Source organism: Heterocephalus glaber, unplaced genomic scaffold, assembly GCF_053883595.1.
Source record: "Heterocephalus glaber isolate CG9 unplaced genomic scaffold, H.glaber_assembly_v1.0 deba00001454, whole genome shotgun sequence".
NCBI classification, from domain to species: Eukaryota; Metazoa; Chordata; class Mammalia; order Rodentia; family Bathyergidae; genus Heterocephalus; species Heterocephalus glaber.
Genome location: NW_028258303.1, coordinates 9,457,741 through 9,482,620, shown reverse-complemented (window position 1 = coordinate 9,482,620; position 24,880 = coordinate 9,457,741). Strand labels below are relative to the sequence as shown.

Below are 24,880 nucleotides of genomic sequence, written 5' to 3'. Positions count from 1 at the left end.
AAAGGATAAAATGTTTAGTGTAGCTCACAGTTTGTAGAGGTTTCAGTCCATAGTCATCTGGCTCCAAGAGAGAGTGGCATGACAGAGGGGCATCACAGAGGAGAAATGGTCCACGGCATGGCAGGCAGAAAGCAGTGAGCTTTCCTTTTCCTTCAAATTCCATTCAGGTAAGAAGCCTATTGTTTAGTACCACCCACTAACCCAGGGTGGGGCTTCTGTTTTTAGTAAATCCATTCAACCACACCACACCAAGAACTATGCTAATTTCAATCAGTGGGCTAATTCAGTTATCACAAGCCCATAAGTCACACTCACACACTGGAGATCCAGCCCTCTGAAAAACCCCACCTATGAGCTCATGAGACTTTAGGGGAACATCTAAATACCAGCCATAAAACCAATATATCTATATCACCAAATACAATATTACCTTTTTAAGAAAGTAGAAGTACTGACATCACATGAAACAAAATAATTTGCACAGATGTTTCTGTAACAAAGTGTAGAAATATAATATAATAATATAATCTGAAAAGATCTTTATCATAAACAAAATTTTAAGCTAATAGTTTTTTTGATACCTTTTTAGACACCACAATCATTTTTTCTTTCTCCGATGTATTTTTGCAGAGATTTTAAAGCATTACATCTAAAGTATTTCGTATTGTTATTTTTTTTATAATTTTTTCCTAAGTACTTTGATCAGGATTCTTTACTGAATTTTATCTATGTGCCATATTTTTACCTGTTATCCATGTTTTGATTCAGGTCATATACATTTTTGTTTGGTGGTGTTTAACACCACAACTAATTAATTCAATAAAGTGTAAGTTCCATTATACCTTTTTGATCTTGAAAAATATCTTAAGTCAAAATCATGAGCTTATATACTCAAAGATCTAATCTTCAACCTTAAATATACTTTATGGTTTCATCAAGTTTTTGAGGATCATGAGAATTCAAAGCAATTTTAACTAATACATGATGACCAAATTATCCTGTAGAAAGAGCAATAAAAATTGCTAGGGCCAGGGATGTAGCTTAGTGACACCCCTGGCAACCACAAGGTCCTGAGTTTGATCCTGGGTACCAAATAAATAAATAATAAATAATTTTACCATTGAGTAGCACCTTACAATTACTGAAACTAACATACTCTGTTCTTGAGACCAGAAGTCTAATTTTACAAATTTCATTTTCTGTATAAGATTTAGAATGTCTTTAAAAACAATTTATTGAATAAATAGGTGACTGGTTAAATGCTAGCGAAAATTTAGTAAATAAAAATAGATTAAAAACTTTCTAGTTTGTTCTTAGATACAAAGTTTAAGAATGTTTCTGTATAGTTTCTAATTTTTTGGTTAAACTTTTCATATTATTTTATCCTTTTCTTAGTACTTTGGTACTATGTGTCACTGACTATTCCATGTTTTACATGTTTTTATTACTTATTTCCATTACATACAAATTGATCTTCACATTTTTGTGGGATTTCTAACTTTATTTCAGCTTCCAATAGGTTTAGAAATAGTAAAATACAATTTTTCTTTAATGTAGCAATTTTGAATTTTAGTAATGCAGATTTCTAGGGACATGTTTGTCCCTGGGAACAGCCATTCACATTTATAGCTTTGTCATTGTGCCAAATTAATATCAAAATGTTAAGCAATGGATAATTCCTGTTTTTTATTACCATTATTCTTTCACAGTTCTTTTTATGCAAATCCTTCATGAATGGTAAATACTTTTGAAAATGTGCTTCCAAAATAGAAATACATAGGAAATATATTCATTGTTATCATATATCATATACATCATATATTCAATTTTGTAATACATACAGATGTTCTGATGGTACTAGGGATTGAATTCAAGGCCTAGGCACTGAATTATATCCCCAGCCTTTTTTGCTTTTTATTTTGAGACAGGGTACGCTAAGTCATCAGAGCTGGGCCATGAATGGATTATATAGCAATAATTCATGTAGTAGTATACCATTATATAGGCCTTTCGTTAGAAAGTCCTTTGTGTTATGTTGCCTACATCTTATAGTTACTGGTCTTTGTAATTTAATGGACATGCCTTCCATTTATATGGGCTCCATAGCTAGATACTACCATAGCTCCATAGCTAGATACTACCCCTACCCCTTTGGACCTTTTCTTCCTATTTTGCATTATTGATTATTCATTCCAATCATTGGTACATTTCAGGTATACAATATAATGACATTCATCATTGAAAATTTGCACCTTTACATAATCTCTCTTGGTTCTTATTTTTCACCTTTGCCCAGCCCTCCCTTCAACCCCTCCAGTCCTCCCTATTTACAAAGATTTTGTTCCTATTTTTCCATTTTCTCATATTAATTCCATTCCCTTCTTTCCTTTCCCCTAGCCTGCCCACTTCCTTCCCCTTTGGCCCTTTTCTTCCTATTTCACATTACCTATTATACCTTTTAATGCTTATTTACACTTTTAGTTTCTCACACCAGAGAAATTATTTGGTATTTATACATGTGTGTCCTATTTATTTCACTTAAGAGTATCACCTCAATGTGCATCCACTTAGCTATAAATGTCTCTAATTTCTCATTTTTTTAAATGGATGAGTAGTATTCCATTTTATTAAAAAAATCACATTTTCTTTATCAAGTCTCCAGTTGATGGGCATTTGGGCTGTTTCCAAGTTTTAGCTATCACAAACTGTGCTGCTATGAACATGGGTGCACATATATCACTGTGGTATGATTCTTTTAATTCTTTGGGGAAGATCCCCAGCAGTGGAATAGCAGGGTCAAATGGGACTTCCAGTCCTAGTTCTCTGAGGTATCTCCATACTGATTTCCACAGGGCTTGCACCAGTCTACACTCTCACCAGCAGTGGAGCAGGGTTCTTCTTTCCCCACAGCCCCACCAGCATTTGTAATTGGTTGATTTCATGATAGCAGCCATTCTTTCTGGAGTGAGGTGGAATCTCAGTGTTGTTTTCATTTGCATCTCTCAAATGACCAGTGATGTTGAACATTTTTTCATGTATTTATTTGCTATTTCTGCTTCTTTGTCTGAGAAATGTCTGTTCATTTCAGATGCCCATTTTCAGATTGGGTCTTTAAATTTGGGAGGTCTGATCTTTTCCAGTTCTTTATACATTGGAGATAGTAGACCTTTGTCTGAGGAAGAGCAGGTGAAGATTTTTTCCCACATTGTGGGTTGTCTCTTCACACTGCTGGTAGTTTCTCTTGCTGTGCAGATGCTTTTTAATAAGAAGAGATCCCACTTGTTGTTTGTTTGTGCTAGTTCACGGGCAACTGAGGTTTTGTTTGTAACATCTTTTCCTACACCAATGTCTTCAAGAGTTCTACCTAACCTCTGTTCCAACTAGTTCAGCATTTCTATTTTAATATTTAGATCTTTAATCCATTTCTATTTTAGTTTAGTGTATGGCGAGAGATACAGGTCTAGTTTTAATCTTTGGCAAGTTGAAACACAATTTTTCCAGCACCATTTATTAAAGAGGCTATCTTTCCTCCAGTGAGGGTGTTTGGCTCCTTTATTGAAGATGAGATGGCTGGGTGTGTCTGGCATTGTTTCTGCATCTTCTAATCTGTTCCGCTAGTCCTCAGGTCTGTTTCTTTGGCAGTACTATGACGTTTTTATCACAGTAGTTTTGTAGTATAGTTGCAGGTTAGGGATTGTGATACCCCCTGCCATGTCTCTGTTACCTAGAATTGCTTTTGCTATTCTGGATCTCTTCTTGTTCCAAATGAATTTTTGGATTGTTTTCTCAAGGTCCATGAAGTATGCTGCTGGGATCTCAATTGGAATTGCATTGAATCTATATAGCAGTTTTGGAAGTATGGCCATTTTCACTGTATTAATCCTTCCTACCCAGGAGCAGGGGATGTCTGTCCATTTTCTGATACCATCTTCAATCTCTCTTTTCAGAGTGCTATAGTTTTCAGAGAAGAGGTCTTTGATTTCTTTCATTAGGTTGATTCATGGGTATTTCAGTGTTTTGGATGGTATTGTGAAAGGAATTGTTGGCCCTATTTCTCTCTCAGTGAGTCTGTCATTTGTGTAGAGGAAAGCTGCAATAGGTATTATTTATGAAGGCACAAACCCCAAAGCCCTTTTTCCTTCAAGACTAGATCTAGAATTATTACATACAAGGGTCATTTTCTGCATATCTTCTTAGGTTTGTGGTTCTAGTATGTTCAATATCACAATTGATTTCTTCAGTCCGATTTATCAGTTAAGATAATCACCATCTATAAATAATAATTTTAAGTATCGTAAGTAAATAAATTACAGAATTTTTCATTAGTACATTATTAGTATTTAATCTCAAACTTTATCTTGTTAGTGATATGCAAAATCTTAGACTTTAAGATCATATCTTTCTTCTTAATATTTATTATTTCTTTGTTTAGGTCTAAAATCCAAAAGCATTAATGATCTGGTGAAGGACATAGTAAGAGAGCAATTTAAAGTCTTTCGAAATGACATGCAAAAGACTGTGGCACAGCTCTTCAAGACTGTATCAAGTCTATCAGAGGACCTGGAAAACACCAGGCAAGTAATTCGACAAATGAATCAGTCTGTGGCTTCAATAGCTGTCCAGCAAAAGTCTGTTTTAATCCAAGAAAATAAGCCCACTTTGACTGATATAGTAGACCTAAAGAATCGCATTATTAATGTAAGGCAAGAAATGACTACTACATGTGAGAAGCCTATTAAAGAACTAGAAGTGAAGCAAGCTCATTTAGAAGGTGCTCTAGAACAACAACACAGGACAGGCGTTCTGTATTATGAATCCCTCAATAAGACTCTTGCTAAAATGAAGGAAGTACATGATCAGCTTTTATCTACTGAACGAGAGTCAGACAGAAAGAATGTTCCCACTGCAGAAACAGTCAGCAACAATGTCACCGCATCCATGGCTATTCTGTATGAGAAGATAAGCAAGCAAGGTTTGATGTTGCTTCAAATATTTGATGATTTCCACATCCAAGACAGCAAGATTAACAATCTCACCATCAGTTTGGAGAAGGAGAAAGAATCCATCAGGAGCGAATGTGAGGACATGCTAGCTAAGTGCAGAAATGATTTTAAATTTCAACTTAAGGACACAGAAGAGAATTTACTGGTGTTAAACCAAACATTGGCGGAGGTTCTCTTTCCAATGGACAATAAGATGGATAAAATGGGTGAGCAACTAAATGATTTGGCATATGACATGGAGATTCTTCAACCCTTTCTTGAGCGGGGAGCATCACTTCAACAGACGATGACATACAACCAACCAAAAGAAGCAGCAGTTACAAAGAAAAAAGTGGAAAATCTGATCAGTGCTGTCAACAGCCTAAATTTTCTAATCAAAGAACTTACAAAACGACACAACTTACTTAGAAATGAAGTACAGAGTCAGACTAATGCCTTTGAACGACGTATCAGTGAACATGCATTGGAAATGGAAGATGGCCTAAATAAGACAGTGACTATTATGAATAATGCCATTGATTTCATTCAAGACAACTATGTGCTGAAAGAGACTTTATATACTACTAAGTGTAATCCTGAAGTCCATCACAAATGCAACCAAAATATGGAAACCATTTTGACATTTATTACTGAATTCCAACATTTGAATGATTCCATTCAGATTTTGGTCAATGACAATCAGAGATATAATTTTGTCTTACAAGTCGCCAAGGCCCTTGCAGATATTCCTAAAGATGAGAAACTGCATCAGTCCAACTTTCAAAAAATTTACCAAATATTCAATAAAACTACTTCCCAGTATCAGGAAAATATAAGTCATCTGGAAGAAAATTTAATCTCAGCCACTAAAAGTTTCAAAAATTTTGAAACTAGGCTGCAAGTCATTGAATCTAAAGTGACCCAGACACTTTTACCTTACTATATTTCATATAAAAGAAGCATGAACACAAATGAGAGAGATCAAGCTCTTCAACTACAGGTATTAAATTCCAGATTTAAGGCCCTGGAAGCAAAATCCATCCACCTTTCGATTAATTTCTCTTTGATTAACAAAACTCTTCATGAACTTCTAATGATGTGTCATAATGATTCTACAAGTTCATCAGAACTAAATGTTACCACACCTAAGTGTATAGAAGGTTCCTTGCCAGTTAGTGTGCAGAAAAGTCTGATGGAATTTGTAGAATCAATAATTGAAATAAAAACTCAAGCTGCCCTATCTAATTTCACTCGGTATATAGATCACTTGTGGTCTGATAGTCTGACAAATGTTGCCGAATCTCAGAAGCATGTAAAAAAGCTAAAGAAACTTAATACACTTAAGAAGCCAACAGTGAATCTTACCACCACCCTGATAAACCGGACCCAAAGAAACACGGACAACATTGTATATCCTCCTGGTAAGTAGGTACTACAAAGCAATTTTTAATCTCCCCTTTTACTTAAATAATATTTAGTATATTCCTACAGTTTAATAAGACTATACATATAAATATAGCTTACTTGAATTTGGATAGTCAGATAAGGCATAGATCATTGATATATTATTTGATTCTGATTCTTATGTAAGTTTGGTATCAACATAGAAAAGTACTTCTGGTATATATGCTTGTCTACATTTTTTTTTTTACTTTTTATGAGTAGAGCACTATAAAATAATTTAAGTTACTCCTATACAGACTATGTCTACATATGTTTAAAAAAAAAAAGGCTGTGAGACGATTAGCTCCTTAAATAAGACCAGAAATTCATTTTGGCATCATTGAATACAATATTAGATATGTAATAAGAACTCAATAAATATCTGTTGAATTACTTCCTGACAATGAAATGCTCTGGAATAAGTTGTGGTAGATCACAGAAGGCTGTAAATGCCAAGTTAAGGCACTTAGCTACAATTTTTTGAAAATTTGGAACAATAAATTTGGTGTAGTAAGAACTGTGATTTGAAAGCATGAAGTTAACAGTAGGGCATAGCAAGAGGAGACAGATGTCAGAAATGTTATGTGTATCCAACAGAAAAAGAGGGGCAATGGAAAGAGCAATAATCTGAGACTTAGACCTTGGTTTTGATCCTACTTACATTTTTAAATTTCTGTATTACTTAGTAGCCTTAGGTAAAAAGTACACCTCCCTGGGCCTCAGTATCTTCCTTTGAAGTGATAGAATTGCAACAGGTAGTTTCCGGAGGTCAGGAGGAGAAGCGTTGCAGATTGCATCGTTGTAAAAAACACAAAACAAAAACCCACCAACTGTTCACAATCTGAATGCATAGTGCTTATAAAAGAGAGAAACTCAATAATGCTCTGAAGTTTTGTAGTTGGGTAAACAGATGTTATAAACACCATGGGAGAAGAATAAATTGGGGAGTAAAGAAAGTCAATATGGTGTATATAAATTGCTTAATAGTCTCTCTGTATGAATGAAGCATTTTTGGAATGTTTCATATGAGTATATCAAATAGTATTTTGAATGAATATGGCTGCTTATTTTTACTAAAAGAAATGGCTATTTTTCTCCTACGAGTATGTTTTTAAATTTTATGCCCGCTAGGATTGCTTTTATGTTTTATTTCTTTTTAACAAAAAGGTGCTCATTATTCCAACATCCAAAGACTTTTCAAATTTAATCTCTGAGTGTTTTTATAATATTAAAAAAAAATCACAGAATAATATTGAAATGAATGCAAATTAGTACATTTTGTATTATTCCCACAAATCAATCTGACTTAGAAGAATTAATCTTAGCTGTCCAGGAGCACAGAATAGACTATTTAGAATTCTCTGTTTCTCAGAGAAATATGGTATCACAATGCAAGATGTTCTTATAATAACAATTTTAAGGAAAGTAATGAGCTGTTCTTTTTCTACACTACCCTAGACCATCCTTGGTCTTCATGTGAACACTGTAGCAGGAGCTTCGGTGGAGTTCAGTATATGTGATCAGACACCAGGCAAAGAAGGCCATTTGTTTCTCCTTAAATTGAGAGCAATCTGGATCTGTATAGTTAGTTTAAAATTTAAATAATCTCAAAATTAACTGAAGCAACAAATTGCTTTAGAACATAAGAACTCATAAATTTTGGGAGTATAAAGAATACATAAAAATTGTATTTGGCTATTTAGGTGATTGATGGAATATTGGGTTAAATGGGATAATCAGGAATAACACAGTTCTGATTCTCATTTTTTCCATGATTCCTTGATAAAATTGTTTCCTCTTCCTTCATTTACTATGAGTAGAATTTTTACAGACCTGCCAACCAAATTTAACAATTAGGATTTTGTTATATTTCAGGAAGTATACCATTAACAATGCCAGAGCCATAGAGATGTATTAGCCTAATTTTCTGTGCAGAGTAAAATGCACTTTATGCAGGAGTATCTGTCTGGGTTTGCAAACCCAATAAACTAATCCTTCTTCCATGGACCATGGAACTGGCAATATTCATTGGACAGCTCAGTAAGTAAGGTCTCGGCAAGTTGATGAAACCAGTGGATGCAGGCTTTTTTTATTTTCTTGTAAAAATAAAATTATGTAAAATAAAGTAATTTCTTTGGCACTCTTATACCAGAAGTGGGATACACTGGCTAGATTTGGGTGTGCCCTTTGAACTTGATATCGCATGATTCATACCAAACCACATTGTACCCCTACACAATTAAAACCAGAAGATAATTCATCATCTTATGAATCTCAAATTGTAATTATTATAATTTACAAAATACATCCATTTGTGGAAGGAAAGGCCATTTAAATCTAGTTTTAATTTTTATTTTTAATAGATGGTAACTTACTTTGAGGCCTAACACTAATACTAACACTAATACTATAATAATATGACAGATACTGTTAACATTTTCTACATACTAGGTACTGTACAATTTATACTGTATACTTTTCTTCATTCACCAATATGTATGAGGTGGATAGTATTATATTACTATTATTTTGAAGCTAAGTAGCCTTCAGCGAGATTATCTGCCAAAAGTCACTCAGCCTCTAGCTGGCTCCTAATCACCCGCACTCTGGCTGAGTTCTCAACACTACACTCAAAGAGATTGATGCCTCTGTTCATATGCCTTCCTCTTCCTTCTGCTTGTTCCAAATATCATACACTTTCCAGTGTCTCTCTGTATCTGAATATTCCATGTGGCCAGAGTTGATATTCCTGAGAATTTGTCTTTCTTGAGTATCCAAATACTGACATCTAGTTTCTGCCTTGACTCTGGGGACATACATGTAGCATTTTTCATCTGGCTTTTCTGTGATATGGCCAATGGGTCACTACTGGAAGTCGCTATAAGTTCTTCACAAGTTCTTCCTGATGGAGTGGAAGGACAGTGAAATTCAGAGTATTGAGCCCAATAACTTCCTTTCAATCCTTGCCTACATTCAGATATGCTAATTCAGATTCCTACTAGCCCACTAATGATAAGCTATTCTGGTTTACTTGCTAAATATTTTATTTGTTTCTAAACAATATTCCAATAAGCATGGAGAGGTTGTATTTTACTTTTGACGATTTGTTTGCACGGTGACTGGAGACTTTTCTCTGCAGCCAGAATTTGGCTGTCTGCCTTGCAAAGGGTCCTCAAGTCCTGCCTCCACATCTTGTCAGCCACTCCACTTCTCACTTCTTCCTGCTTTGAGACCATTCACTTTTGCTTTTCTTCTTTTTTTTTTATTTTTGGTACCCAGGATGGAACTCTGGACCTTGTGCTTGCGAGGCAGGTGGTGGAAAATCACTGAGCTAAACCCCGGGCCTGGGACCATTCGCTTTTATTTTAGCTACTTCCCCCTGTTCAACAGTTTAACTCTCCATAGTAAACCTCTTCTATTCATAATTATCCCAATACTCCTAAGAAAGATTACATTCCATTAAAAAAAATTTAGTGTACCAAATGCAGCTTTTTAAAATTATCATTTTTGTGACTAGAAGCAATTTAAAAATGAAAAAAGGAGTCTTGTGAATATGTAAGTGTTTTCTAATACTTTAAAGCCATTTCTGTGTCTCTCCAGCAGGCAGTTGTGATTGACTAATAAGCACCAAATTTGGAATCAGGAATCCAGGTTTCAAGTCCTGCCTGGCATCATATTTATTTGTAATTGGTCATATATTTCTCTAAATCTTACTTCCTAATTTATAAAAAGTAGCATGCTTACCTTATAATTTTATTTTGAGGATCAAGGATATAATTTGCATGTATTATTTAGTTATAAATACATGATGCAATTTTCTTACCTATATTAAATATTTATATTTTCTCAGTATTTCACTACATATTTGATATATAAAAATTTCCATACACTGATATAATTTACAGACTCATGGTATTTCATTCTGCCCTATCTTTTTTTTGCTTTTATAAGTCACTGTGGCTCAGCAAACTCAGCATTTGTTTGTAATTTAGCTCGTGCTTGTTGTACAGTAATAAACCAAAAAGAACAGAATACAAAAAATGTAAAGATAACTATATAAAAACACATATATTGATTAACACTGAAAATATATTTGGAAATGTTTTAAGAACAATTTTCTCCAAGGAATTTTTTATGATTGTCTGTATTATAAAAAATTTCATATATACCTCAAGATAAGTAACTAATTAACTTCTGTACAAAATGGCTAAATAAAAGCCACTAAATTTTTAAGAGAGTTGCTTGCATTTAGAATTTATGTTCTATTTTAGAAGGTCTCCCAAAATATGCACACTTTTGGTGATTCTCAAAAGCACTCTAGAACCTGACATATAGTTATGTTTATAGCTAAGGTTCATCATGGCGAATAGGATCAGCTAAGGGGAAAGATGCTAGCAGAATCTGGAGAAATCCATGCATAGGCTTCTTTATGCTCTCTCTGTCCCTTGAAGGGGAATATTTCTGAGTGTTCACTTATTTATTTACTTATTATTGCAGCTGAAAAAAGATGCAATAACGTGTATGTAGCGTTGCTTCCCAGATAAGCTCATTAGACACTCAACATCTATGGGGCTTAGTCCCTTAGGTAACCTTGGCATATCACATACCAAAGCTCCATGTTCTCAGAAGGGAAGCAGATGTTCAGCATTAGACATATTGTTTGTACAGAGCCTGGGCGCAGTGATTGACACTTATCAGTTTGGGGGTGAAGTGTGGTTCTCACATGCCATCCGAGAGCAAAACCATGCAAGTTGGCCTTTCTAAAGACACCAGTCTTGGGCCTGCTACACTAACTCTTTTCTGTCCATGATAGTAAAGGTATTCCGTGTCAGGGTTGGTTAGCAGACCTGTCCACTCAGGGTGGTCTCCCCAGTGTGTGTCAACAAAACATTTCAGAGCTCCAGAGAATATGAAATGAACTACTTTGCATTCACAGCTCTCTGAGAGAAGAAAATCCCTCCCACCCTTCCATATGATTCCCCTTCACATGGAAGAATGTGACAAGTGAAAAGAGAAGGCTGACACAAGTGACAACCTCTCTGCAGCTTTGCCACAATCACATGGCCAGGGGTAAAGATGAACAGTGAGAAACCTGTGGGTGTGATTGGTCATTTTCAGAATCAAAATTTCCAACATTTGGTCTGACACTTAAAACACAACAGAACAGAATACCAAGTGCCAATTACACATCACTGCTTGTGCTTTGGTTCTTTCCCAAGCAAGAAGCTACTTTTTACACTGACACCTAAGATTTGAAACTAAGCAATGTTTGAAAAATTGAGAAAAAAGATCCCAGGAAACAACCTCAAGAACAGCAGATGTGATATAAAAAGTAGAACAAAATAAAAACTGATAATTTGAACAAAAAGCATTAAAGGTGGATTGAGATACTATTTTCAACCATTTAGTATGACTAATTACAAGATAAATTTGAACATTTTTAAAGAAATATAAAAATGGACATTTCTAGAAGTTCTTGGAAAAAGAAATATGAAATATTTCTGGAGTAATGAAAGGATAAATCTTATTTGACAGAAACAATTTGATAAGTGGGCTAACAGAATAGCACTGAAAGATAAGAATGTATTCATAAATATGAGAGTGGAAATATTTTAGAGTGTATTGATATCAGGAGAAAAGATAAAGAAAAGTGCTAATATTGTGAGGATATATTATCTAGGAACAAAGTTATATGGTGAGTTGTGTAGTGTTTTCCTTGTGTACTACTAAACTGGCCCAGAGGCAACATGACAGACCCATCACTAAGTTGTTGAAATCTATTGTGTCCCAAGCAAGGATGAGAGGTGTCTGCTCTTTGTCATATTATTCTTTAAATGAAGAAATAAGTTAACAACTTGATACTAAAATAGAAATAAGCAATAAACATAAAAATATAAGTAAAGTAAAATACTATGTAACCTAAACATTATATTTATAATTATTACATAAATTATATATTAAATGTGAAATAAATAAAAATAAGAATAAAGTAGGAGGCCAATAAAATTGTCCTTTCTTTTTTTGTGAAATTTATGTTAAGTTTGGAATAAGCACTGAGAAATGTTGAGTGGATAGAATGTAAAATCAACACAGTTTTTCTTCTCATGGAGCTCATATATTAAGCAAGTAATTATAATAGAGAATGACAAATGTTAGCAAATGCAAAGTGCTTTGAAAATGTAAAGAGCTCTCCAATCAGTTCCAATTTAACATCAACGTTTATGAGATTTGAATGTAGGATTAAGAGCAAAGTACAACCACAGCACATATTAGGATCATAAAGCAAAGGCCAGAACAAATTGAGATTTATGAAATATTCCAAGACAGTGGAAAGGGAATTTTAGTCATGTTAAGAGCAGGGAAGTTAATCTTAAAAGATTAGTTATGCTACTTGCACAAGATATTAAAACACTGGGTTGTTAGAATGGTTCAATTAATAGCGCTGATCTCCATCAAAGAAAACAAATGGACTGGAAAGAATTTAAGATGTTATTGAAATCTGATATAAGAGGGAAGTTGTAGAAAGTTTGCTTGAAATGATACTTTGTCTTTGGAAAAACATGCCAATGGTGTCATAGCATCAAACTCAATGGGATCTTTGAAAGACTAGGAAGAAAGGATAAAGTTGGACATGAATATAGCCATCTATTCAATCTTTCATTAATTTGTCTATTCATCCTTACAAATTTTTGTCCCTTGTGAATATCACATCCCATACTAATCAGTGGTGACACAAAGTTTAAGAAATAGAGGATCTTAACCTTGACCTGGACCTCACAAAGGCTCCACTGTGGTTGGAAGCAAGGTCACATGAACAATTGCAGTTGAGTGTGATAGTAAATTCAAAACATCAGGGAATTAATGAGAGAATTCAAGTAATGAACTCTGGCAGAAAGGATGAAGAAAGATGTCAAAAATGACTACTGTTTGATTTATTGTTTGACAGTTGTTAATTCAAGAAGAAAGAGCTTAGTGAGCTATAATAAGAGCAGATATTTATAAAGGCACCTAACCATTTTTTAAAGTACTTTAATGATAAAGTAGGAAAATATGAGTCAGAAGATATACGACAATAGACTTGCAACTGATTGTATAACAAATTAAATACAACTTCAGTTGGCCAATCAGGGCCAGCCAAGCTTACAATTTATAGCTTGTAGCAAAAGCAGTGCAGGCAGTGGATGAAGTGCCCAGCACAGATGAGTAATCGGCACCATGAAAGGTGTCTGCACTGTCTCAGAAGTGTGGGCCACTCTGGCAGCAGGAGACAGTTCAGGCCCTCCATTAGACTAAAATTGCCTCCTCTTCCAGATAAATGACCCTACAAAAAGATTGGAATAAGGGAAAAATAACATTCTTTTAAATGTCAAAGGACAAGAGCAAAGCAAGACCCTGTCCTAGAAGGTAATGGGACACAGGAGAAAAAAAAAAAAAAAGAGTATTCATTCTGGACATTAAATAGACAGCCAAGCCTTGTTTTTGAAGAATTAGAATGGGGCCATTAACAATGCAAAGTAGTCTGCTATTTCTACAGTTTCTTAAATTCTCCTCCCTAGAAAAACTTTGATGCCTGATTTCCTGGATAAGCTCCGCAGGTGAGAGTGATTCTTCCTCATCTGGAAAATTTAGAATTACAGCACTGACCAGAATACATAACTAATTCATAACTAATTTCCCCCACTCCACTACACAACTGATTCACTCCTAGTGAAGCATATTAACGGTACACCCTCCTGGGACTCAGTCACTGTGCTAGATTCAGAGAATGTGAGAACCATAGCTAATGGTGAAACACTGATATTTTTAGAGATAACAAATAATGGGCTAAGTTCTAGAATGATAACTAACAGCAAATGAAAGTGTTTGATAACTTATTCATATGGTAAGGAAATGAAGTTCAAGAAATGTGGGTAAGTTTGAAACATTTGTTAAAATATATTACACATAATATATACATGCACAAAAACCATAAAAAATATTGCCTATATTTTTATACTTTTCTTGATAATATAGAATATTATGTAGAATATATAATGTTATTTTCTAATTACATAAGATATATATTAAGGTATTTTTTTGCAAAAAAATTTAATAATACAAACATAGTTTGATCATATTTTACCTGAATTTATAACATGCAGATATGAAACAGAGTGTACACAAAATATTTATGGATCTCACTTTAGGAAAAAAAAGCAAACAAATCAAATAATCTCAAATTTAAAAATCATAATAATCATATAATTTGAAATAAGTGGTCAGTGTGGTGACCACTATGGTTTCCTGGCAAATAGGCTATGGGTTCTTCCAGCATCTTCTCAACTGTTACATAATTATGTATTAAGTTTATAACCATACTTATAATTTGAAGTTTTACAAATAAATGAAATTTTTCTATATGTAATGTGTAAACTGTAATCTGCTGATATTGTAAACCAAACGTGTTGGGGATTTACCTCATTGTTTAACTGATGTCTAACATTTCTTGCTGGGAATATGTTATAATTTATTCAAAAAGTTCTGAATCATTGTCATTTATGTGTCTTTAAACTTTTAATTAATGAAAATGATTCCATGAAGAACATTTTTGAAGAATAATCTTTGGATACTTGGACACCTACCCAATAATCTTTTGGGTACCTCAAGTCTGGAGTATACATATTTTGCCAGCAGAAATTTCTGGCTCAAAGTAAATGAATCTTTTTAGTGCTAAAAAATATGATCAAATTTGTGTAAGTAACATCTTTCCTCACATCATTATGCCTAAATATTTTCTTTTTAAATGTTACTACATGGCATAAAAATAATGTTAATTGTGGTTAGATTTACTACTACTTATTTAGGGGCAAGGTTGAGTATGTTTGAGAATTTTTGGTGAGCTTTTGTGCTTATTGTACAGTGATTTGACTTCTTATACCATTTGACCATTTTTCTTTTCTTTCATTTTTCTTTTTAGGAAATAACGTTCTTTTTTATTTAGATTCATCAGAGATTTTATATGATATAGATATTTGTCATTAGATTATGTGTGTTAAAAATATTTTCTCTTGGTTCTGCTGCCTGCCTCACAAGTGCAGGGTCCTGAGTTCAATCCCCAGTAACAACAACAACAAAAAATTTTTCTCTTAGTTTGTTACTTATCATTGAGCTCTTGGTATAGCATATTTCATTGAAAATGGGTTTTAATTCTTAGCCAATCAAAAATGAGAAAATTGAGAATCCAGAAGGAAGCTCCCCTGCCACCATCCCAAGCTCCTAGGGCCGAGAAGCTGAGCCAATTCCAGAACCCAGAAGGAAGCTTCCCCACCACCATCCCAAGCTCCTAGGGTAGAGAAGGTGAGCCAGTCCCAGCACCTGGAAGGAAGCTCCCCTGCTGCCGTCCCAAGCTCCTAGGGCAGAGAAGGTGAGTTGCACAGGCACCAGAAGGAACCCCCACCCCATGAAAATGAGAAGACACATAAACAACCCTCAAAAACAGACTTCTGGATCACCTACAGCAACTCGAAAGGGAAATGAGATGGAACAATCTGATACTCAACCACCTGGACTCTCTGAACTGGCAACAAAAGAGGATCTGGGAAAAATGAAATCAGAAATAATTACTCAGATAACAGCAAAGATTTTGCTCATGGTACAAGACATGATTAATAAATCTAGAGAGGACACAGATAACAAAATAGAGGATCTGAGGAACATGATGGAATCCCAACATAGGAAACAAATGGAATCCATAAAACAGATGCAAACAGATTTCCAGGAGATTAAAAACTCCATCGAAAGTCTGTGCAGCAGAATGAACCAATGTGAGGATAGAATTTCACATATAGAAGAAAAGATTGCAATTAGTGACCAGGAAAAGAAAAATTGCTTTAAAATTGTAGGGAACATGAGAAATCAATCCAGCAGCTGCTAGATGATGCAAAGAAGAATAACATAAGACTGATTGGAGTCAATGAAGAAAGAGGAGAGAGTGCAGATGACATAAAAAAACTGTTCACAGAACTGATGGCAGAAAACTTCCCGAGGAGGGGAAAAGAACTTGACATACAGATAAGTGAGGCATATAGGACTCCAGCTAGCCTTAATCAAAAAAAATCTACACATAGGCATATAAGAGTTAGGATTCCAGAAATCCAACAGAAGAATAAAATTCTACAAGCAGTGAGAGAAAAGAAACAAATCACATACAAAGGAAAGCCCATCAGAATCACAGCAGACTTCTCTATGCAAACCCTCAAGGCAAGAAGAGCTTGGAGTGATGTATTTCAAGCCCTAAAGGAAAACAGCCTCCAAAGCAGATTGATGTACCCTGCAAAATTATCTTTCAAAATTGATGGAGAAATAAGATACTTTCATGACAAAGAGCACCTCAGGAACTTCGTGAATATCAAACTGGCACTCTAAAAGTTTTAGACAATACCCTAGGAAAAGACAGTGAGGATCACAACCCCAGGAAACCCAGCAGAATGAATCCATTGGGTGTGACAAATTAAACACAAAGGGGGAGAATCCAACAAAAAGGAAAAGTCATGACAAGGCTTTTAAAACTTTTAACTTCATCTTCCTAATGAGTGTACAATTCAATATTATTGTACTGATTAGTATTTTTCTGATTCTAGAGCTGCACACCTTTCCTTGTGCTATACTGGCTATTTATCATCTTCTTATATCTACTTTTTAATTGGGTTGTCTATTAATGAGCTCTAAAAATTCTTTATATATTCTGGTCATAGGTTATATGCATTAGAAATATGGTCTGTTTAAGGACGACTTTTCATTTTAACGATGTCATTTAAAGTTCTAAATTTTGATGGAATCTCATCCATTTTTTTTTCTTTTATACATCATGGTTTTTGTATCCTGGGTAGTTCTTGCCTACCCTGAATTCACAAATATTTTCCCTTATAATTTCTTCTTAAAGTTTTATACTTTTAGGCTTTCATATTTAGGTTCATAGATCCCTTCAAGTTATTTTCATGTATGGAAATAAAGGGTTGAGGTTAATTTTTTATATACGGATACCAGGTGTTTTAGTGCCTTTTGCTGAAAACACTATCTCTTCCTCGGCTCTTGAATTGAATTTATATTCTATAAAATGCTAATGTTAAATAATCTTTCAAAACTCAGTGGACCATATACGTGTGGTTCTATTTCTAGAGTCTCTGTTTTATTCAAATGATCTATATGTCTTTTCTTACACCAACACTGCCTTGATTACTATAGCTTTAGAAGAAGTCTTAAAATTAGGTACTAAATGTCTTCCAACACTTTTGGGGTTTTTTTTTTTTTAACTTTTCTAGGTCCTTTGTACTCCTACATAACTTTAAAATTTCAATATCCAACTCTTTATTTATAGCAAGTATACACAGACCTGAATTTTTATATGTACCTTGTGTTTTCTAATCCTGCTAAATTCAAATGCAAGTTCTAGGAGCTCCTAGAGATTTCTTAGTATTTTTCTCTGTAGATGATCATTTCATCTATATATAAAGATTTTCCTTCTACCTTGCCAGTCTTATCCTAATTGTGTAACTTTATTGCCAGACTATTTTGGTTGGGCCTAGGTTTCAAAGTTTAATGGACAGATAAAGAGTAAGCCTATCTGCCCTTGTTCCCCACCTTAAGGAAAAAGCATTGTATCTTCTCCATTCATATAAGGCTTTCTCACTAGAAGTATGGAGTACATGTCTTTAATCTGTTGAGAAGGTTCTGTTCTACTTCTAGTCTCCTGATAGCTTTTACCATGAACAGCTCTAGAATTTAGTCCTTTTTCTCCAACTAGTGACAGGATCATATGGCTTTTTCCTTTCCTCTGCTAAAATGATGACTTTTGGGGGTGAATCTTCCAAGGCTGAACCAACACTGCCATCCCTATAACAAAACCACTTTCTACATACTGCCAGATCTGACTTCTAATAGTTTGTTTTGTTAAACAAATTTCTATCTATGTTCATACTTTTTTCTTCTATTATCTTTATCCAGTTTTAGGATTAGCACAATGTTGATTTCCTAAAATGAGGGGAGAAGTGTTCCTTCTTTTTCCTACTTTAATTGTTTGATATAATTTGTCAGTTAATATGTATATGAGCCTGCTGTTGTCATATAGGTAGGTTTTCAGGCTAGGAATATACTTTCTTTAATAGGTGCTATTCAAATTTTACATTTCCTCCAGAGTTAGTTTCATGAATTTGTCTTCCAAGGTACTTCTTAGAAGTTGTAAAATTTATTTCAAAACAGATTTTTAAAATATGCTTTCTATATCCTTTTAAATTCTGTAAAATCTGTGATGTCTCCTAGATCTTGATATTGTAATTTAAAAAATGTATAATTGATATTGTATAACAGGAAGAAAAGGTCTAAAGGTGCAGAGGAAGTGGGAGGGGTAGAGGAAAGGAAAAAAAGGGAAAAGAAAAAATATAAGAAAACGAAAAAGATGGAAACAAAGTCTTTGCAAATAGGGAAGGGTGGAGCGGATGAAGGGAGGGCAGGGGAAGGGAAAAAAAAAAGAACCAAGATACTCATGTAATGGTACAAGATCCCAATGATGAATGTAACTGTATTTTATACCAAAAATGTACCAATAAACTTAATGGGTAAAAAAAAGAGAGAAAAATTTTTCCCTTATGTCTGTTTTTTGGTTTTGTTTGCTTTGAATGCATTTTTTAAAATTTTAAGGCTCTACAAAAATATACTCCATTATTTGATTCAAATGTAATCAAATGGATTTTAAATGTATTTTTAGATACTTCAATATATTTTTACATATATCCAATTAGCATTATGCATTGAAATGACATTTTTTCTCTCCAGTGATCTGAAATACTACTTTTGTCATGTACTAGTTCCAAATATACATAGTTCTGTATCTAGATAATTATATTGTGTTCTACAGTTCACATTTTCATGAAAATAAATGCAATAAGTCACAGAATTAGCCTCAGTTCACAAAAGGGGTAAGGGAAATCAGGACTAAAGCATTTGCATGAAGTCCCAAAGCTACACTGACAGGCAACCTAGGCCTTTGAACACATTTTCTTATTTCATATTCAATATTTCACCTGTTCTGCTGTGATCTATGATTTGAGATGAACTGAAAAATAGGCCACATTACCCTGCTTTATCATGGTTCTTTTCAGTAACAAAGGAGTATTCAGGCTGCAGCAGCTTCCCATGCCAGAACGGGGGCACATGCATAGATGGGAGAATCAGCTTTACCTGTGCCTGCCGACATCCTTTCTCTGGTAAAAACTGCACCATCAAGCTGGTGGAAGAAACTGCTCTGGCTTCAGGTAAATGTCTCCATTCTGGATTTGCTCAATGTCATATAAAGAAACGTGTTTGGAAAATATTAAGAATTACTATTGAAGCCACCTTAAACTGGGTCCACATGAGGATTAACTTCTTTTACTTCTGAAACTTGTTGAATAATATACCTGATTTACAAGTGGAAATGCCTTTTTGTATGGAAAATTTATATATGCAGGCTCTTGCTGACTTTTTTTTCTGACATTTTTAATATTAGTATTCTGCAGGCTGTTTATTGAAAACCTTCCCCTCCTCAAGTTTTTTCTTGTGCATGTTTAAAAGATCAGATGTATAGGTCTGACTCATACAAACTTTTTCTTCAAAGAAATTGCTTAACAAATACACCTTTGATTCATGTCAGATATGGTCATTTAAATGACACTCAAATGTGTGCTTAGCAGCGTGTTGCCATGGAGGTTAACCTAACAGTGCCATTTTGACTGTGTGAGCATTACCTGGGACTTGATCAAAGTATCAAACAATAATGCCTTTGTTTTGTTAATTTAGTGTTGAAAGTGTTGATTGCTTCACATGTACTTTAAGAATGCAACATCTCTGGGTTTTATATAAGAAAATACGTGTAGCATTTAATATATGGTATCTTTAGTGACCGCAAAAGCATATTACAAGTGGGGCTTTACTTAAATATGCTGCATACCAATGAGTAAGTTTTTGGTCTATTTTTAATTCTCAGCTTTTGTGAATACATTTGGCATTAATTACACAAAATATCTCTTTTGTCTACTTCTCTACAGTGAATATGACTTCATTTAGTTTCCTTTTTACCCTCTAGAAACTGTTTGACAAGGTGCCGGAAAACTTGTTTCTACATTATGTTTGCTTCAGTGCCTGCAAGGGCTTTAAAACATTCAGGCTAACCCTGCTAGTCACAGAGTACCTTGGATTCCTTTGTCTCTGAGGAGATCAAAGCCACATGCAAATTAATCTTTGTGATATTTCTATGAGGGAGATATCAAATGTTATTTGCATTGTATCCTGATTTAAATGGAGAAACTGAGGCTCTGAGAAACTAAGTGATGTCAAATGATTTAATAAGAAGAAGCAAGCATCCAGACACATACACTGTTGTTAAATTCAATGGAGGACCCCTTATTTTGTTGTCTTTTCGTAACTCTGATAAAATAATAACAATATAAAAAAAGTAAAATCATAAAAATTAACTCCCAATATTTTGTTCCATTGACAGATTTTTCCAAAGGATCTTACAGATATGCACCAATGGTGGCATTTTTTGCATCTCATACATATGGAATGACTACACCTGGCCCTATCCTTTTTAATAATCTGGAGGTCAATTATGGAGCTTCATATAACCCAAGGACTGGAAAATTCCATATTCCTTATCTTGGAGTGTATGTTTTCAAATACACGATTGAGTCATTTAGTGCTCATATCTCTGGATTTTTAGTGGTTGATGGAATAGACAAGTTTGCATTTGAGTCTGAAAATATTAACAGTGAAGTACACTGTGACAGAATTTTGACTGGGGATGCCTTATTAGAATTAAATTATGGGCAGGAAGTGTGGTTGCGACTTGTAAAAGGAACAATTCCAGGCAAGTTTCCCCCTATTACTACATTTAGTGGTTACTTGTTATATCGTACATAAGTTAGTATGAAAGACAGATTATCACCTTTACTGAAAACAGCTAGTGTTTTTATTTATCTTTGCATACACAGCTGCTGCTTTTTAGTTTTTCTACACTAAGTGAAAACCAAATTTTTTTAAAAATTTGAGTGAAGCTCTATGTATGTTTATTTCATAAAATTATTTGCATATCTTTCAGTCTGTATATGAAGGAGTTCTTGCTCCTAAAGAAATTTAGAGGCACAAGAAACAAAGTGCTTTTTTTTAGAGTAAGTATTTTTATTTTTGTTCTTTCATTTTAAGTCATTTCAATTTAAAGTAATATAAAATGTTAATCACACAATATTGTTAGTCACTGTAATCTTTCTAGTAGAACACTCAATTTTTGTTGTATCCCATGTATATAAATATATAACAAATATTTCCTAGGTTAATAAACTCAAATAAATTACTCAAAGACCATTAAATGCTTTTTTAAACTATTTTATACTATTTGCTATTGAGTCAGTCAATTTTGTATATTAGAATTTTCATTTAAAATCAAAATTAAGAGCAGTGAGTTAGAAATGTGAAATATACTTAACTATTCTCTTCTTGTAATTAGAACATAATCATTGATACATATTTAAAAACTTACATTTAATTCATAACTAGATTATGTATTAGCTTACTTTCATTATATCTGCAGAGAGAAAATATAAAATCTTTTTATAGTAAATATCCTTCAATGACACTACATGCAGATTTGCCCCTATTCTTATAAAAAGTGACTAATAATCTATAGAACATTATGAAATATGGGATGGTCGCTATGCCCTGGTTTTCTCCTAAACAATTTATATGTAGTGCCTTATTGATTCCTCACAATAACTTATGTCATGTGGGCATTATCATTAATTTCACAGTTGAAAAAATTAAGACACAGAGAAGTTAGGAAATGGACAAAGGCTCCCAGCTCATAAGGACAGAGGCAACATTTGAAATCAGCTCATGTTTACAAGAGAACCTCTCCATTCTTTTCATGTTTCCTCTTACAGATGAGCAAAATTTTCTTCATAAGCCCTTATCAATGGGCATTTACCTTGCCTCCAGTTCTTATTTTGATAATATTGTAGGAAACATTTTTTAAAATACTGTATATTCCGTTCATATTAGACAAAGCATTTCTGGAGAATAAAATCCCATAATTATAGTAAAAATAATAAAGAAAAAAATTTTGATATGGCAAGTAATTTTCATAAATTAATTTATTTAATGTTCAATTTAACCCTATGAATTATGTATTAACATGTGAATTACATATTATATATAATTAGCCTTTTTCTGCCCATGAGAAATATAGAAGGTACTAGGAGTGAAGTAGTTTTTCCAATATTTTACAAATGTAAGAGAATTTCTGGAACAAAAGATAATCATTTTTCTTTTGGTAGGTACTATCAAATTGTCATTAAGAATATTTCTACCAGGCGAGGGATTTAGCTCAGTGGCACTGTGCCTGCCTAGGAAGTAGAAGGTCTTGAGTTCTATCCCTGGTACCAAAAAAACAAAACAAACAAACAAAAAGAGTATTTCTACCAACCTATAGTTCCATCAACATGTAAAATAGTATTATGTTCCACACATACTTATCAGAACTCACCTTTTGAAATAGTTCAAATAGATTTTTGAGATAGGATCTCATGAAGTCACTAAGACTAGATTGGAATTTGCAATCGTCTCCATGCAACAGAAACTTGAAATATTTTCAAATGTTCCAAATCTAGAAAGTATATGTTCATACAACAACTTATATATGAATGATCATAATAGCCCCAAACTGAGAATTATCCAGGTGTCCAATTATCAGACAACTAGGTAAGTAAATTTTCATATACCCATATAATAGAATGCCACCAAGTAATAGGAATGAACACACTACACCCCTTACGAATCTCAGAATAGAATGCACAAGAAGAATTCAAACTGCAGCTCACAAAACCTTGACAAAGTCTTCAAATGAATGTTATCTATGAGAGTGCCCCATGCTGAGAAATAAAGTAGCTGGGCTTTCCTAGCCCAGTCACATCCAAGGGTGGAAGATTTAGTCTTCCAGGGAACAGTGTGACCTAGAAGCTGAAAGCAAAGTGGGTAAGTCACCTCTGCCCTGTTAGGTGTAAATGTGTTGTTTTGCAAAACATTTGAAAAGTTTTGATACTTTCTGCATTCCCTGCCTAAAAATGTAGTATAATCTAAAATGTTTTTCATTTTATTTCTTTAGGTACTCAGGAATTAAACAGGCTTTCTGTTTTCCAAATATACTTTCCAACATACATGTCAGTGCTTTCAATTACTACTTTTCTTTAATAGTATGAGGACAGAGAGAAGTAAATTATTTGCCAATAGTCATTATGGCCATGTGTGATTTAATTTATTAATTTTATAATTAGGTAATTTACATTTAGCATTAACTAATTCTTTGGTGTTTGGGATTTCACTATTAATATTATTGTTTATTTTTATATGTACATGTAGAATGTACAATTAAATAACCAATTGCTCACAGCAGTCAACAGGCATGATAGCAACTGTAAAGTTGCTGTGAACCTGCCTGGCTATATTTTAAAAAGCTATCTAATATAATGTAAGAAATACAGTTTAATGATACATTTTTATTTGTCATGCACACTTACTTATTCATGTATAAAAAATACAAACTGGGATTTTTCTTGATTTCTTCTATGGAGATAACCAAATATCTTGGCTATTACATTACTTTGTAAATTCAATTTCAGAGCTTTTCTTTCTCACTCTACCTACTTTCCCAGCAAATGTCAAGACCCTAAGCAGTAATGAGAAGATCTTAACCATTCATTCATCAATTATTAATAAATGCTAACTCTGTGACAAGCATGATAGATCATACAAAGCACACAGTATAAAAATAGATATCAAATAAGTCTCTACAAAAAAAATGCTGAAATTGAAATACACTATCCAAAATCATATGGTATTTATTGTTCAAGGGAAGTTCTGTAAGAATGGGATATTCATCTTTAATAATCATCCTCCATATTTTTTCTGTACCTTTGACAAAATTTTCACCTTCTTTTGGATTCATCCAGGAGTTAAGACTTCATCCATATTCAAAGCCAATTATACCTAAATCTATTCTTTCTTATCATATTTTAACAGTTAAAACTCTTATTTTATAAGAATAAACTAATATTATTTAGGCATTAAGAAATGATTCAAATAAGCCATACTTTTTTTTGTTGACTTGCCTACATAGTCCTCTTAAAGATTTTATGGGTAGTTTATTTGTTTCAAAGTATAATTTCACTACCTCAAATGACTAACTTGAAAATATTCAGTTAAATTTTATATAAACATATTTACATCTTATACATCATATAAAATACAACTTTATGTAGCATACAAACATATTTATATATTTACCTATTATATAATTTATATATAACTATAAATACAATGGTTTAGATTTAGATACTATTTTCCTATGCATGTATTCATTTAAATTTTATATATATACAGACTCCTCCAAA

General features: G+C 33.6%; 1 protein-coding gene across 2 annotated transcripts in view; it reads left to right on the top strand.

The window, feature by feature from the left end:
* The window catches only part of Mmrn1 (multimerin 1), a 58,188-nt gene extending 36,368 nt beyond the window's left edge, over window positions 1-21,820 (top strand). For both annotated transcript variants that reach the window (XM_021261078.2, XM_004848078.3), the window contains exons 6-8: window positions 4,433-6,403; window positions 19,562-19,714; window positions 20,938-21,820. In XM_021261078.2, coding sequence (XP_021116737.2) covers window positions 4,433-6,403; window positions 19,562-19,714; window positions 20,938-21,359 — 2,546 coding nt within the window. In that variant the 3' untranslated portion in view covers window positions 21,360-21,820. The remainder of the gene's footprint in view (window positions 1-4,432; window positions 6,404-19,561; window positions 19,715-20,937) is intronic.
* Window positions 21,821-24,880: the final 3,060 nt, after the last annotated feature.